This window comes from Podarcis tiliguerta (assembly GCF_965153285.1).
Source record: "Podarcis tiliguerta genome assembly, chromosome: 7".
NCBI classification, from domain to species: domain Eukaryota; kingdom Metazoa; phylum Chordata; class Lepidosauria; order Squamata; family Lacertidae; genus Podarcis; species Podarcis tiliguerta.
Window position 1 is genome coordinate 57,179,792 of NC_139540.1, and position 18,235 is coordinate 57,198,026.

Sequence of the window (18,235 nt, forward strand, 5' to 3'; positions counted from 1 at the left end):
ATGCATTAAAAATGTAAATACGTTGCCGATTTTCATTTCGGCTGCACATTGAGCCATCTGAAAATGAGGAGTTGCCAGCTGGGCTTCCAAAGTCATCTGGGATAATTTATTTTGATTAGACTGACCACACGTCTATTTACAGTATAGAATTTTTTCACTAGACTGAGTACAGCTGTGTTTATAAAGATGGTAAAGATGAAGCAAACAAAAAATCCCACTGTTCTTCCCTGTAACATATAGAAGATTCAAGGCTTCAAGGTGTTAAAGGGAAGAGAGAGAGAGAGAGAATTTCCAGAATCTCGCCTCCAAATGTGTCTTTTTCAAACAAGCTGACTGCTTATTGCCGAAAAGAACACGTATAAAGGAGGTAGTTGAAAATATGCACCATAACCAAGTCTGATCCAGCAGCCTGAAAGGCTTCCTATGCATTCTCAAGTCAGAAAGCTGCCTTTCCCTCAATGCACATATGTACAAACACAGACACACATACAACATACACTGCACACTTCTCCTTTCCCCCACAAGGTGCTCATGTCTTTTCAGCCACCTACACCTTTTGTTTCCTCTGTAATCGCATTAGGGAGTGTTCAGACTACAATTTAGTCCCTCTATCCAGATATGGGTTCTGTAAATTATGCCATCATCATCATCATTGCAGAAATGAGCAGACACGATCAAACGGCATGCCGTCTCCTCTTCCTCCTTTTCATTTGCTAGCTTGCTCCCTTCCACTCTTTTCCTCCCATGGCTATGCTCTGACAGGCTCACGTATCAGATACTTTATTTATCCATCTCCAGCACAGCTCCTCTGAGGTGAAGCACGGCATCGCCATGGCTTTCCCCATAATAATCCCTTCGAACAGCAGTGCCCGGGATTCTTCTTCTTGATGCCCTTGCCATACGTACAGGATCGCTGCCGATGCCCTTGCTGTAAACACCGGATTACCTGGCATCGTATCTCTTTGACTCACATTTTTCACCCTTTAGGGTGGGGTGGGGGGGAATAAAAACCCAGAATCGCACATTTCTTCTCTTCCAGCAGGAACAGAATGCACTGCCCAGATTTTCCTCGCATCTTGCCGAGAATGTGCCGACGAGAGATTCTCCCGTAGTGCAAGCCAGGTTGAAACGCAGGAAGGCAGGCAGGCAGGCAGGAGCAAGCCCAACAGCAGCAGCCGCAGCAACAGCAGCAATAGCAGCCACCCAGGTAAATGGGGGGAGCAGGATATGCCGAAAGTGGTACAGCGTCATCGCTCTGAGAGAAGACGAAATCGCTCCTTCCAAACAGCACGGCTCGAATCCTGCAGGAAGTAAAGAGCAGGAGTTCCCCCCCGCAACGCAATCCCACCCAGCCCCAAAATGGAGAGAGTTAAAATCATCGTTTAAAAAAAAATAAAAAATCAAGCCACTAAAATAACACACAACTTTATTTCTGCCGTTTTGGATTTGGATATCTGCGCTGCCGAATATTACTGCCCAGGAGTGCAGAGTCACGAGAGCTCTCTTTCCCCAAACTGCAAGAAGCCGAGCATCGCGTGAGGAGACACATGATGCGCTGGCAGACGGACGCTGATGTGGCCAACTAGTTCAGGGAAACAAGAGCAACATCGGCAAATAATCGTCTTGAGCCAACAAACGCTGCTCTCAGGTAGCTGCGGTGCAGTTTCCTTTCGGAAAATACAATCTGTGTACATACGCTTCTGCACACAGCATCGTGTCTGCGCCTATGTGCGTGCATGCTACTGTGAAGAGACGCCGAGGATGCTGTTCCACAGACACTAGCTGGATGGCAGCAATATTACTTCTTGGCTGCATTATTCCAAGCTGATTCCACTTAAGTGAATTCCTGAAAAGCATGCTCCATATCTCTGCAGCCTGGACTGGCGGGGGGAGGGGGAGAGATCCCCAATGGCTTTATCTCTCCCAGCAATCTCTATTTGAAACTGCATCCTGAATAATTTATTTCTGGCAAATAATATGTTCACCTAGGATGTTCCCTTTCCCCTGTTACCGTCACATGCCGGATTCATTATGCAGGTAAAGCGTGTCCTGCTGCAGTCGGGGAAAGAGAAGGAGCGTTAATCATTTCCCCCAAGTGCTGGGTTTACCAGAGACACAAACAATCTGGGCCAAGATGCTTCTGCTTTATTGTGCATAAAGTAGGTTTTGCTCACATGTGACTGCCAAACAGCAAATATGTTTGCTGATGTTATACGGTGTGGGTGTGTGGGTGGGTGTGCATGTGCAGAAATATGTGAGCACACACGGTTGAAAGGGAAAGAACAGAGTATGCATATTTGTGTGTGTGTGTATTTGTTATAAATATAATTTTGAAGGCAAAACAGGAAGAAAATCACCCTTACAGTTTTGTTCCTGCACGCATGGCATGTCACTGTATTTCCTTAATTAATGCAGTTAATAAACACGGTACGTTCCTTAAACGGCCAGTTAAACCCCTGAGAATTCTCTCTGTGGCTTGCTCTCAAGTCTCCAATAGGTTAATGGTCCCCCTCTGTGTTCCCTCTTGCCTGCAGAAGTCTGGTAATGAGGGAATAGTCAGCTGGCCAAAAAGGGGTGGGGAGACCTGTAGGCATAACTATCGTCAGACAAACCGTTAACAATTCTGAGGCTTGTGTTGCTCCAATATTGGTGCCAAATGACAGAATAGGAGGCGACATGTCTTCCATTCCCTTTGTTTGCTTATCTGTGGCAATGCCCTTGCACTGCTACTTCTATATTTCCCTGGAATCTAACTGGAAGCTGTGTTTGGATGAGACAATGGCTTCCCAATGTGGGTGGCTGCATTTTACAGTAGTAAAAGGTAAAGGTACCCCTGCCCATACGGGCCAGTCTTGACAGACTCTAGGGTTGTGCGCCCATCTCACTCAAGAGGCCGAGGGCCAGCGCTGTCCGGAAACACTTCCGGGTCACGTGGCCAGTGTGACATCGCTGCTCTGGCGAGCCAGAGCCGCACACAGAAACGCCGTTTACCTTCCCGCTAGTAAGCGGTCCCTATTTATCTACTTGCACCCGGGAGCTTTCGAACTGCTAGGTTGGCAGGCGCTGGGACTGAGCAACGGGAGCGCACCCCACCGCGGGGATTCGAACCGCGACCTTTCGATCGGCAAGCCCTAGACGCTGAGGCTTTTACCCACAGCGCCACCCGCGTCCCTTTACAGTAGTAGCCTGGTACAAGTTCTGGCATTCGTATGATGCCACTCAAACGTAGATCGACATGTTAGCAATGTACATGTACACATCACTTGGGATAAGGAAAAGAGGTGAGCAGAGCAGAGAGAGAAAACTACTCTGGTAAAAAGCAGGTGGAAAATGGGGTGGGGAGGAAAGCAGCCCCAAACAGCAAATGCTTCTTTTCATTGGTTCTCAGGTGAAAGAGGATGCTCACTGGTCCAGTCCTGGGGGGCCCAAAGGACCACTCAGCAGATACAAGGATGATCCAAATGCAAAACCAGTTTGCATACCACAGGCTATAGCCTTGGACACAGGGAAAAGAAGAAAAGAGTTCCAAAAGGTGATTTGCTATGGAGATCCCACACACTGCATACTGTTGAATATAAACTGTACACCTAGGTACAGAAAATATATATGCTGTAATACGCAAAGAGGCCTAGCGAACACTGGCTTGTCTAATGCTGGTGCTTTTTATGGTTTGAAATGGCACTGGGAATCATCGCTTTGGCAATTTTGATACATCAGCTCAGTCTGTCTTAAGAAATCAGTGTTGTTTTAGTTATTAAGTTGCAGGTTGTCTTGCTCTATTTAAAAAAAAAAATTGCACCCATACAGAATTTCAGTAATCTGTAAATGCATTTAAATGTAATTGATCAACCACTTGAAAGGTGATCAACTTTCACAGAGTATCAGATAAGTACCAGTGTACATCCCAACACTCTTAACATTCCAATTTTTAAATGCCTGTTAAATCAACACCTGTAATCTATATAATCGCTATCTCTATATGTGAAATCAGAACCAGCTTTGGAGACTCTCTTGCGTCATCAACTTTTGCATGAGTAAGGTAACAAATTCCAGCACACAGCAAAGTAGAAATTCAGAGAAAAAAAGGCTATTCCCAATTATTTCCCAAATCAAATAAACGAAACAAAGGGACAAGGAGGTAAAACACAGACTGCTTTTTTAAAACATCAGTAGCCTTTGTTGACTGAAATGAGTCCTTGATGGCTAAGCCAATGGCTCTATTAAAAAAAAGATGTGATGGAATGCTCATGAACACTCCACATGCTCAGAAGTTTTTAAAAGACATCTCAGCATACAAGGCCTAAGGAGAGATGGGACTGGGTGCCAATGGTGAGAATTGGTACAAGCAGAGAAGGGTTTAGGCGGCACTATTAAAGTATTGGTCAACTGTTATGACTTTACGAGAAAAAACATCTCTCTCAATAAACTTACAGGAACTGTGAGGGAAATAATATTTTTGAACAGGCTGTGAACTTTGATATATTGACTTCAGAAAAAAAATAAATCTGAAGCATGTCACTAAGCCTGTCCTGATGGGAAAGAGTAGAGTCACTATTCAGCTCACGCTCCCTTGAAAAGTTCATGAAGCTCAGCACATCTAGCCCTTTCCAGTGAACCGTCTCCTTTCCCTGTAGACTCTAGAGAGAAGTCTGTGGTTACTTGAGGTTTTAACCCCAAACCAGACAGAACTCTTTATTTTTCACTCAACATGAAACCTCAAAGTGAAACCTAGGGGTGCGAAGCCTGTGGATTGAAACCAAAACAAACATTTGTCAACTCTTACATAAATAGAAACCCAAGAGTTGCACATAGCTCCAGCAATGACCCCAAGTTGGATGTTGGCCAATAAAGCAAAACAAACATCCCTAACTTTGGTGTGACTTGCCAAGGGCTATTTAGTGGCTTCGGGCTCATCTGAATGCCATCCCTTTGGTTGCACATCTCTTTGATTGCATATTTTATTCTCCCTGCTTCTTTATCAATACACTTGCATCAGCAAAGGCCTCTCAACACAAGTTTGCTCAGGGTTGGATTCCAGAAATATGCACACCATCACAATTCCAAGGTCAAAGGAACAACAGTTCTCATAAGCCTCTGCAATGGATTACAAAATATGGTACACAGATCAAAGTACTGACACTAAACTTGTCTCTGTGATGGCGCCTGGACCAAGCCATTTCCTATCCTTCTTTTAATGCTAGCGCTTCACAGTGCTCTGATGCACCACAGCTATGAACCACAGCTAATGGAAGCAAACCTTTTTCCCTGTTTGCTCGTTTTCTATGTAAAGTGAGAATCTATTGCCAGTGCCATTTTTCTAGAAAAAGAGGTGATGGAACTCACCATGAATGTCTCCCTTGTTCTCTTATAATGGCAATAGCACCCACCTGAGAGGTGCTAGAACTGAGTTCTGGTGAGTACCAGCTGGAGGAAGCTCTGTCTATTACTATATTTTGGGTATGGTGGAACTCTCAACCATGTGACCCCCCCCCCCCCCCGCAATCTGAACCGGTAGAGTCCAAATAGGCTCATCACCTGTTTTCATGATGACAGGGCTTAACTGAGAATTTTTAGAACATATTTAAGATTCAGGGTGGGCTATTCGGTGCTGTTCATATGAATTTTGAATGAAAACCTGCTATTATGTCCTACTTGCTTTTTAAACTGACATGCTCTGTGTATAAAGTATAGCTACCGTAAGAATCATAATAGAGAGTTGACACAATCATGCAACGTTTGCGTGTGTGTGTGTGTGTGTGTGTGTGTGATGAATTGCACATAATGAGAACAGCAAAAGTATTATCTATGATCAGTAAACAGTCCCTTCATAAAAGGTCAATTTTTTTCGGTTTTTTAATTTGTATACCTCTCTGTACCTGTAGATCTTAGCACTGTTCACAACATAAAACTACATTACTCTCCATTTGGTAACTTGTAGTATCACAAAGCATGCAGCCTTGGGTGCAATAAGCTTACCTGTGTCATAAGAAGAAGAGCTGATATCAAGATAACAATGGAGAACAATCTTTGGACAAGAAAGCAAGCTAAGCTGTGTACTGCAAGCTTTTCAAAATATGGGCCCTGGAAATATTCTCCGTGCTTGTCATGCTAGGGAGGCACGTTTAAACATGACATGCATAACAGGACAGGAACAACATACGTTAGGCATGGGGAACCACTGACCCACAGGCCAGATTAGGTCTAGTAAGTTCCCTAATTTGGCTTTTGAGACTGTTTCCTTCCAAAACATGACCAGTTGTCCCACACCTGACATAATATGCAATGGCAGGTGAGGGGCAGATGAAGATGTGGCTGGAAAGCAGCCAATGGCATATTAAAGTGCACTGCTGGTTGTTCCTCACTGACAGCCCTGCTCAGCTGACAGGAAACCCTTGCAAGTGCAGTTTGTGTTAAAACCATGCCTGCAAAGTGACAAGCTTCCTCTGCAGGTTGGCCTTGCAGCTTTGCCCATTTGCGGAGAAAAACTGTCCATTTGCTGGTGTGGTTTTAATCCAAACTGCACCTGCAAATAGGCAACTTCAAAAGGGTTTGCTGTCGGTATTGATCAGCTGATCAGGATTCACTCACTTGCATAGCTAACTGAAAAGGGTTCCCCATTCCACCTTAGATGTATTTCTCAACCTAAGCTCAAAGGCTCCCCAAACAATCAAGAGTTACTAGCCATATCCTGAAACAAAGGTATATACAGGTTGTATAGTACTAACCTGAAAAAGAAAGTTGTGGTGAAGAGGCCTCAGAGGATACAGGTCTGAGCTTCACTGTGTGATGCGCAGTCTCTAGCTGCTTGCTGAGTTCTGACTTCTCCTGTAGGAAAATGTACAAACAAGAATTATATAGCCAAATGACTTGATGTTAGATGCACCGACTTTGCAGCTGAACCAGGTCATAGCCTAATGAAGTGTTAATATTTCATCTTGGGCAACAGTCCAATTTTCCTTTGTTAGTTTAGGACTGGGTCCTTATATGGAATACATTGCACAGGTTCAAATGCAAGAGCAATGTTTTTTCACACCTGCCAGACGCTTCACCTTAGACTTTGGGAGTACGGTCAGGAAGTCAGCCTTTCCACCCTTGTTACTGTAAACAAAGAGTGCTTGGCAGACATCCAAGTGTTACAAGTGGGAATGGTCTGAGCAGTAATAAACAAGAGCTGAATCCAGAAATAAAATAAAGGCTAAACATTCAGATGACCATAAGCCAAAAATAAAAAATAAAAATCAATTTATTTGCAGCAAAAGCCACTTATTATCATGAGTTAAACATGTGAAAATTATAAATGTTTCAGAAAGGACACAGTAGTTGGTTTAGGAACACCCCATGGATGTAGAATTACTGAAGCTAACCAAGTATGAACTTGGCCATGGATACAAAATCACTGGAAACCCCATATAAGTGTAGGATTTTTTAAAAACAAAACAACAACAACTTTGGGACAGGATCCATGGATCCTATTGAACTGATCAATACATTATTGCTGGATAACCGAACTCTGAAAAAGAACTGAAATGGAAGCAGCAGTTACGAATGTGGGCCTTCGTTTTAATTCTGCAACCATGGCTAAGATGTTGTAAGATGCCTGTCCCTACAATTTTTACTGCTACTTCATGAGTCTTAGGCCCAGTGGTCTTAAAATAGCAGATGGAGTAATAAAACTCTGTTTTCAGCTGTAACACTTCAAGCAGCTGGTGAAAGCTCACCTGGCTGAATGTTCCTCAAATCAAACACATTCCCGCCTGCAATTTAAACAGGCAAAGCTTAGGGGTGGGTGGTTCCATCCTGCTAATCGGCCAAGTGTCCATCTTATTAAGCTGGGGTAAAATGGTTGTCATCCATCTGTCTCAGGAGACAATTAAAGAGTGCGCCTTCAGGGGTGAAGTCAAACTGTTGGAGAGTTAAAGGTAAAGGTACCCCTGCCCGTACAGGCCAGTCTTGCCAGACTCTAGGGTTGTGCGCTCATCTCACTCTATAGGCCGGGAGCCAGCGCTGTCCGCAGACACTTCCGGGTCATGTGGCCAGCGTGACAAGCTGCATCTGGTGAGCCAGCGCAGCACACGGAACACCGTTTACCTTCCCGCTGGTAAGCGGTCCCTATTTATCTACTTACACCCGGGGGTGCTTTCGAACTGCTAGGTTGGCAGGCGCTGGGACCGAGCGACGGGAGCACACCCTGCTGCGGGGATTCGAACCGCCGACCATGCAATCGGCAAGTCCTAGGCGCTGAGGTTTTACCCACAGCGCCACCCACGTCCCTGTTGGAGAGTTACATGCCACAAATACACACACAGGCAAACAGTCAGCTATCTCTGGGTAGAAGAAGAGATGTGGAAGGCATTTACCATGGTTGGGCCAAGGAATCAAGACAACAACGACACAGAGCTTAATTCTGGATGTAGTGAATGTATAGACAGGGGAGGTTCACAGATGCTCTTCATATGCCTTTGCCTTACTATGTATGTTGGAATTTTCACTAGTTCCATGAAGACACCTCTGTATACTGCTGCACATTGAACCCTACTTCATATCTATATTTTATATGACGTTTACAATGACACCACTGCACGCTCATTAGCAGAGACTGGCCACACAAGATTCATATAACTATCCCATCAGTTTGGGAAGGGACTCAAAAGGCCGTTAAAAGGCAGCATACAACGATCATTATAAATTTGGGGTTGCCCAGAGGATTGCCCATAGCAAAAGCAGAAGCTTATAACTAGTCAGAAGAGAATTGGGACTGATGCACCAGAGGCACCCTTATCAGTCCCAGTGTGAGAGCAGAATGAGGCCCTCTCACACAAAGGCAGGGTGGGGGACCTGTGGCCCTTTACATGTAGTTAGATTACAATTCCCATCATCCCTGACCATTGACCATGTTGGTTGTGCCTGATGTGAGTTGGAGTCCAACAACACCTGCAGGACCACCTTGAACTATAAGAATAAACTGTGTTCAAAGCTGCCTGAGTACAGTGAAGAAAACCTAGCCCAATGAGAGAGACTAGGGATGTGAGACAAAGAATTCTAAGATTCATCACCAATTACAACTCCCAGGATTCATGCTAGTTTGAATTTGGAGTGAATAAGTCTTGGTATAATTGTATTATTTCATTCCTTCTGCCAACAGCTCAACAGACTTTTTCCCTGTTGGCATATAATAAAAGTGAAATAGCAGTAGCTGTTGGTAAAATACTCTGACGTGGCAATGATTCTGGCATCCTACAACCATCCAAATGTTTAATCAGTTCAGTATTAACACAGAGGCATCTTAATAGAACAAATCTCATAAATAAGTTGGTCAGAATTTATCATAGCTTTGTATTTAAAAAAAAAATATACACCCTGACAATGAACAATTGAGGAAGGCTTTAAAATCCCAATAGGATGCATGAACACAAATTAAATGACACATCTGCCAATAATCATCCAATTCTTAACAAAAAAATGCAATTGTAGTCAGGGGAGTTCAACAAAAGGCAAGCAGTTTCTACTTGCAAGACAAAGAAAATAAGAACACAACAACTGTATAAAAGAGATGAAACTCTTCCACAGTTGTATATGATTTCTGCCTGCATAACAATGGCTCTTTGTATGCCTGCAAATAGGCTTCCTTTTAATGAATGTATAACTGTGGCAGTTTTGAAGTATAAAACTTCTGTTTAATTCCACATCTGATCCTTTTCATGACAGTTGGCCAAGACTGCAGAAATAATTACTGAAAATACTGCACACGCTGGACCACACAGATGTCTGCTATAATAACTGGATTGTAATTTATTTCTAGCAGACAAGTGGTGTGAGGGCCTATTCACACATGTACTAAAGTGGGCAAAAGTAAAACACAGCCTGGAGAGCAAGGTCAAAGGGATTAGACTTGAAGTCCAAATGGTGGATACGCATATAAAGTCCCATGAACTCAGGACAACATTTTCACTCATTAGGGCAAGGCCTGCATGTTATCTGGTCTATATAAATCAGGTTACTGGATGGTGCATATATAAAAGGAGAAGACTGTAACAGCACCTTAGCAATTACCTGTCAAGGACTGGCTGGATGAGGAAGAGTAGTGGGCACCACCTACCTAAGAACTGCCCAGGGATGACACAGAGGAAAGAGACTTAGACCCAGGACAGTGGTGGTGGGACACAGAAGACCAGTCTGCAGGCCCAGAGGAGGAGACAGGCCCAGAGGTGAAGTCCTTCCTCACCACAGTTTACAGCTGCTTGGAGGAGTTCAGAGTGAGGGGACTAAAGAGGGAAGAAGGAGCGAGATGCCAGATCCAGCAACAACTTCAACTAAGAGAGACTAGCCTAGAGGAACTGTTGTGTTTTTACTTTTTGAATAAAAGCTGGTTGCACTTCACATCTCGAGTCATTTCCTGACCTGTGGAGGACCCAGCATTCCTGACAGCCCCTTGACATTACCTGGTTTTGGGCTTCACTTTAGTTGGCAGGCTCTTCCCTCTGGGCTTGGAGAGGAAGGAATTGGCTTCAGATGAAGGGCCAGGTAAATATAGGGGTGGATAAAGAGATCCCTCATGGGCACCAAAAGGAAGCTCTGATATTACACTTTAATGGAAAACCCCAGTATGTCAACGTAATGCCACTCAGCTATTGGAGTCCAACTCCATAATCTCTGACAACTATCTAGGGCAAATGGGAGACAGGAGTTCAATAACTAGAAGGTACAATATGGTCTAGGTTCGCAGTGGCTCTTCAGGGTTTTAGATGGGAGGTGTCTTTCCCATCCCTACCTGGAAATATCAGAGATGGAACCTGGGCCCTTCTGCTCCATCTAATCTGAATTAATTTTCAGGTGGGCTCTGGCTGCACAATAGGTTCTGATTGTGTTATTTGGATCTACATTACACTCAGTAAAACCACACAGTATTTTCTGAGCAGTTCCTTGAAATCTGTATCAAGTGAATTGCAATAGAACTTGTGGGTGGGGGAAACTCTAATGGTATTCTTGGTATAACTTAAAATGAAAACCCTATCTTAATTAGTAACATGCTGTAAGAATGCTTTAGAAAACCTTGAAGGCTTAACCTGAAGAAGCCTTTGGATTTCTACATTTTTAATAATAATAAAAAAATCCTTCTCTTGTATTACATATGAACTTGCATGAATTTGTCAAAAATAACAAAAGGAAATAATCATATTGTGAAAGAATGGGCACTACTTTCTTCGGTCAAACAATTGATTATTCAGTTCCTAAATTCAGCAGTTAAATTGGGAATGGGTGGGTGGGGGAACTGAACTAGAGAAAAATAATGTATACATATTTATTGGCTTGTTCCCAATATTGAGCTTGAGAAAAAGAATAAAATTAATTCAGGGCAGGGGTGATAAAAAGCTAGCACAGATAGCAGGAAAGCTTCAAAACCTCAGCCATTTAGACACAATTGTGATACGGCTTGAGAAGCCTAGTACGAACGACCTTGTTTCATGAGTGAAACCTGGGCTTGGCTCTCTTCCTCCTCCTTCACTTGTATGCTCCGATTTTATTAGTAATGTTCTGTTTAGTGCAAACCACAGTTTGCTATTACTTCTGAACCATCACACTATAGTTTCCATACAAGCCCATGGGTGGTCTTCAACTATGTTCTTCTTTGAGTAGACCCACTGGAATTAATGACTAGTTGCCAATATGCTTGTCCAGCTCAATGTTGATTGAAATGCAGAATTCTGAATTCAGGTAGTCAATGTAAGTAAGTATGTAAGTAATTTTTTATTTATACCCCACCCTCCCTGGCCAAGACCAGGCTCAGGGAGGCTAACATCAAATATCAAATACATTAAAACACAATCAAACAACTGGTTAAAATGCAGCTTAAAAATTAGAATCGGGATAAAATTAAATGACAGCCCACAAATTACAACCATAGGGGTTGGGAATCTCAAGTATTCATCAGGGCCAGCTATCCATGTTGGTCCCACATGAGCCAATAAAAGGTCCAAAGAGGTAACTTACAAGGTCCCATAGAGTCCCCCATAGGGGGTCAATGGCAAGAGAAGTTGAAGAAATAATCAACCAGCAAATGTCCCATAGAGTCCCATCCTCTGAGCTTGAAGGACACTCCTATCTGTTCAGTGGTGACTTACTTCCCATATTACTGAAACACTGTTACATGAGAAGCTGAAAAAGTTCAACGTTCTACTATCTAAATTGGACAGGCATAAGACTTCTCTTTGGGCTAGGCCTATATATGTAAGTTGGGGGCTTAGCTTTGGGGGTAGGAAGAGCATGTTCCTAGAATCTATGACTAGACAGAAGTGCTAGGCTGGCACATTACAACATTACTACTGCAAAGTACACCATCATTTGTGACTTGAGGCAAACTGCTTCTACAAAACAAACATTTGTCTTCAGCTGCTTCTACAGAACAAACAATTGCTCTCAGTTTGAGGCAAGCAAACTCTATGATGAAGGACAATGCAGTGCGACCTGGATTTAAACTGTTCATAGACAGAGTCTGGCCTATTTTATACATAGGGATTCATAACACAATCAGCTGTATCTCATACAATGAAGAGCTTTCATGGGTGGTCTACTCATGTGAAACACTGTTTTGGCATTTCAACTTGTTCAATGCCATGAGTTTTCCAAAAAGTAGTCAGGATAAAAGTTTTAGAAAGTAATAAATATTACTGTGTTTCCTGATCAATGCATTTAGGAAACTAAAAACAGAAATATTGTAGGTGTGGGACAAATGCATATGTGTGTGCACCAACATGCTGAAGCTTACTTAAACACAAACCTCAAGTTTTCAAAACTAATGATCTGAGTTCATTTTGTGCCCCTGGGCCTGCCAGCACAACCCAGAGGACTCAGTTTTGAAAATCAACCAGGGAAACTCAATTTCAGTTCCTAGCTCGGCAATTGAATGGGCTCCCCGGGAAGCTTTGGGCAAGTCACTACCTCGCAAACTCAGCTCCCCATCCATAAAAACAGAAATAATAATGATCTTTTTCATCAGGCTGCTGTGAGGAAGGAGCAGATAAGGGCTGTAAATTATTTGGCATGCCAAGGAAGTGCTTCATAAATGACTAATAATAGCCATGTAATCCTATGTAAATATCATGACTGCTTATCTAAATGTTTGCTTATCTGAATGTTTTGGAAGTTCTTGAGACTCCTGGCCAGTACATATTAATTTTTGGTGACTGTATATATATAATTAAATTTCAATGCTAGAATTTACACTGGCCTTCTATAAAAGCTGGCGACAACTAGAGAGAGCAGAGTCAGTAAATATACCCTCAACAGACAGATGCATAGTTCTGTCTTGTCTCCATCAAACCACTTACAGCTTTGGTGTCTCAAGAGGCCTGAGATGAAAGGAATGGCACTCTGGAAAAGAAGTTCCCTTAGAGTTGCCTTACAGCTGTGAATTCCTTGCCCAAACAGTATCAGGGCTTGAGCCAACAATGGTTTATGAAAGATATCAAGCTGGGATTCAGCTTAGTGTGCCATAACTCAATTCTGGACAAAGGAAGGAATTGCAGAGAGACAAGCTATAAGCGACAGATAAGACACTGTGCAATCAAATAGGCCATTGTGTCAGCGACCCCTATGAAAGCCCACATCAGCTTTGCTTGCTGTTCTAAGCAGCTAGGAGATCTGTTCCAGCTGACTCCCAGCTGCTCCACTGTTGGGATCACACATGAGCAGAGTGCTGCCGCGCTTGGATCCTCTGTGCTATTTGCATCTGGTTGGCTACTGTGAGAACAGAATGCTGGCTGAGAGATGGGCCTTTGGACTGATCCTGCCCCAGGGCTCTTCTTATGTTAGTGTGGCTACATGCTGCCTTTTGCACTGCTCCAACCTTGTTTTACAGGAGAAGGGAGTGATACAAAAATAACCTCGATAAATCATATTTGATCCGGTCTCAAACAGTGGCCACCCAGGTTATTCCAGAAAGCATGTAAGTACAGTGTGAAGGCCAGACTCTGGTATTCAGAGATATACTGCCTCCTTTTAGTTTTCATACCTAATAGCCACTGAAAAGCCTTCTCTCTATCTTCTGTTAGCAAATTTCATAACAGTTGTGAGTTCTGCAGAGAAGGAATAAGATGTAACACTGTAACACTGGGGAGAGAGGGGACTTCCTACTTGCTTCAAAACATGCGTCATTTTATAAATGTACAGTGGTGCCTCGCAAGACGAAAAGAATCCGTTCCGTGAGTCTCTTCGTCTAGCGGTTTTTTCGTCTTGCGAAGCAAGTCCATTAGCGGATTAGCGCTATTAGCGGTTTAGCGGCTATTAGCGGCTATTAAATGCTTAAGGGATTAGCGGATTAGCTGCTAAAAGGCTATTAGCAGCTTAGTGCCTTAGAAAAAGGGAGTGGGGAGCGGAAAAAAACCCCCAGGAATCGCAAGACATTTTCGTCTTGCGAAGCAAGCCCATAGCAAATTCGTCCTGCGAAGCACCTCCAAAACGGAAAACCCTTTCATCTAGCGGGTTTTCCGTCTTGCGAGGCATTCGTCTTGCGGGGCACCACTGTATACTGTACATCTCTCATCTTGTTTCTAATCTAAAAAGGTCCAAATGTTTTCACCATTCCTTTCAAGGAAAGTGTTCCAACACCCTAGATCAGTTTTGATGATTTTGCTTTTTCTTTTAGGCTGACCACACTAGTTGTAGCAGCTTCACAAAATGAGCTGTAGGTAACTCATCCACCACCCAGATGTCAAGCAAGAACCTTTACAACTTGGGTTTCAATCAGCAGCTTTGGTGAATGCATCACGTTCCTTGAATCTAACACAAATGTGGCCTGCCCATTTCAGTTTATCTGTTTCTCATTTTTCCAATATTAAACTCAGTTCTCCAGATTTTGATATCAGTCTACATTAAAAAAAATCTTCATGAAAATGAATCAACACTTTACTACATATGCTCAGTTTGTGTATACAATTTTGCCTAATACCAATGGTTATGTAAGCAATTTCTCGTGATAACACATGGATTTTTATACATACCATATGCATTTTTGTATACCTTAATTGGCTGGAGAACTGCATTGAAAGATTTGGAGAAGTGTGAATTTTGAAGGATGGGGTTGTGTTTTCCTTTTCACATTGTTTTAGGAAGTGTAAATTAGGTTCACCTTTAAATGTGAACAATGTCACATTTCTCCCCAATCCCTCCTGCCTTCTCTCTAACCTCTGTTCCAAGAAGCCCCAATGTTTATGGTACTTTAAGCTCTGGACGTCCAGGTCAAACTAGTTCACTTGTTACAGTCATGTTTTGCCCTGGGCAAATCTGATTGAGGCAGTGTGAGTGTGTGTGTGCAGAAGGAAGAGATCTGCTTGACTACCACAGTTTACAACCAAAGCATGGTCAGGAAACTTATTCCAGCTGAGAACTAACTCCTGATCTCCACACACAAGCGTCTCTCTGTGTGTAGAACATAGTCCAACTAAGCTTGCATATCTCGTGAAACTTATGCCTACAAAATACCATAAATGTAATTTCTCTCCATCTATATATATATATTTCCCTTTAATAACACAGTTTCCCTATGAAAAGTTGATTTGCCACAGAGGTAAAAACAAAAAGAATTTCATGTAGTGATTATCTGGGCAGTAAAAATCCCAATGAATATGCTTCAAAGGATTGCAACTAGCTACGTGTAATGTGTTTAAACAGAGAATTTTCAGAACATCTCATTCATTTAAGTCCAGACAAGCCATGTAAGTTCCACAGTGGTTTGACCTATTCAAGAGCAGCAATTTCTGTTTACTGTAATATTGTGAAAGACAGACACCAAATGAAAATCATCAGTTATCTGCAAGTGCCTGCCTAATGTTTCTGCTTATTCTAATGTACTAGAAGCACTATCAAGATAACCTCTGATGTGATCCCAGGCAGTCTTCAGCTGGCCCTAATAAATCCATTCCTCGCTCACTGTGGAAGTCACTGACTTCTTTGAGCAAAGATAATGAAGGTTATTGGGATTCTACCACTGGATACAGAATCATTAAAGAAAGATAGTCCACAATTTATGGCCCTAGTCTGTGGACAGCAGGGCATTATTTTAACAATAAAATTGCAATCTGCAAGGGAAGTGGCCAAACTGAAGGAGCCACATAAAGACTTATAATTAGTATCAATCACTGTGACACTACTCTAGACATCTTTATTGCTTTAAACACACTAATCAAATACTTCTGCATTCAGATAGAAAGATTGATAGGCAGATCGACACGGAGAACATCCCCACAGAGAGCAATTTTAAATTATCAGTTGAAAAAGGTAACACAAAAGACAAAATACATTTAAATGGAGATGCAATGCAATGACTGAACACATTGCAAACTTAGCTAGCCATATATTTCTGCCATCATCCGTAACTTATATTTAAGAAGTAAAATGTTCTGCTGATCTCTCTCAGAATGCTGTACAACTTGCATAAATTTAAAGGCTGTGTGGTGCAGAGTGTGAGACCACAGAGCCCTGGGTTCAAATTATCTGTCCAGTCAAAAGGCCCATTGAGTGACCAAAGTCTGTTCACTACTTCTCAACTTAAGCTTGCATGTTCTTGTGAGGATGAACTGAAGAATCCCTTTAATGCAACCTTTGCTCCCTGGAGCAAAAGCAGGATCCAAACAAAACAGAATCACCCTCTCAGGAATTTATCCAACTGCCATTGTGACGTGCTACAGTATCCAGTGGCATCCATATTCAATTTCACACAGCACATACACTGTTGTTACTGCTGCTCATATAAATAGTTTAGCGTTCATGATCAAGAAATTCTGCAGCATCTCAACCACCCTTTAGGCCCAGATGGAGGGCCTTTGAAAGAAGAAAGGTTCCCACATCACAGTCAAACAACAGTATCTTCAACCAGAATTACACACTTGCCTTCACAAGTACTTATATGAAAACATGTTTTGAATGCCACTGAATCAGAATGACAATGCTAATTAAAAGAGCTTATTGGGGTTTCAACACACACTCCAAAGCAACAGTTCTAAAATATGAGAGGCTAAAGGAGCCATGACCATCTGACAGCTGAATCCCATACTCTTCTCCACTTCCGCAAGTTATGTTTATATTGATTTAGACAGGAGATACAGTCCATATTCCACCCTGTTTAGAGAGTCTTAAAACTGCACAAAACCAAATCATCCATCTAAAACTGTATGGCACGCTAACTGTATAAAGACTACACAATTTAAACAAAGTCATCATCCACAGCCACAAAATGTTTCCCAAGCTAGGGGTGACTCAACATTGCCTTTGGGAAATGCTCAGGTTCAGGCTTTGGCAGAACTTCTGAGGAGAAGATGTGACATGGCACACAGATGCATAAGCAGTTTTTCATGCAGATCATGACAAGACAGTCAGCATTCAGCAGGAGTGCATGCCAGCTTGTGGAGTGCCAAAACCCAGGAAACCTGGCTGTTAGTTGGTGGTAGGGATGGGGGACAATTTTAAAAATGTGAATCTATCTAATTTGTAGTCCCTGAAATGGTATTTGAACTGAAACAGAGTTATCCTTTAAAATTTGCACGTCGTCAATTTTGGAAATGCAGTTCTCCAATCAAACTAATGCATGTATTAGGGGGAAGGGTGTTTTAAAATGCATTATATTGAGGTAATTGCTTCCAAATATTGGTATATTAGGGCAAATAAAACAGATAAAAGATAGTGTGCTCCTCAGTCTTTTATTCTTGTAAGATGATTTGTCAAAAGTAGCATAATTTTAAGTGAATTAATAGTTCATCAAAGTGCACTCTCCTTCTGTAGTCAAACGGCTACTCAGATATATTAAAACTTTTCTAGTTATGCCTGAGAATGAATGAAACTAAAGATTTGAACAAGTCAGGAAAAGCGAGAACTCAAACATAATTAAAAAGAAAGAAAGAAGAGCCCCCCCCCCCCCCCGTTTTCATAATAAATGCTCTTGTTTTAAAACTAGCACCACACACTCAACCTGGCTACTATTCAACTTTGCTCATGTACTGAGATAACATCAGTGGTGCAACATGATGACTATGAATGCTTTGTATCCAGGACTGACTGTCCAACTTCAGGCTGCTTGAGGGTTTCATTGTCATCATTCTTTTCTTGCTGAAGTCAATACAGAGAACATGCTGTACAGTAGCCTCCCTAAAGACGATTGTGAAAGCTCCCATGAAATGCTTCCTGCAATGACCTTATCATCTAGTTGAAAACAAAAACAACGACAGACAGACACAGCAACTTTACT

General features: G+C 42.4%; 1 protein-coding gene across 28 annotated transcripts in view; it reads right to left on the reverse strand.

Annotated features, from left to right (window-relative positions):
* LOC310681456 (uncharacterized protein) overlaps positions 1-18,235 on the reverse strand; it is a 370,382-nt gene that overhangs the window by 106,470 nt on the left and 245,677 nt on the right. For 23 of the 28 annotated variants that reach the window (XR_014513284.1, XR_014513285.1, XR_014513287.1 and 20 more), the window contains one exon: positions 6,726-6,825. Coding sequence is in view for 3 of the 28 variants with exons in the window: in XM_083449238.1 (XP_083305364.1) it covers positions 6,726-6,825 (100 nt within the window). In the remaining 25 variants the exon portion in view is untranslated. Of the gene's footprint in view, positions 1-105; positions 2,800-3,163; positions 6,826-10,439; positions 10,588-18,235 lie in introns of those variants that run through there. The other 5 variants (XR_014513307.1, XR_014513308.1, XM_083449236.1 and 2 more) reach the window with 3 other exon arrangements.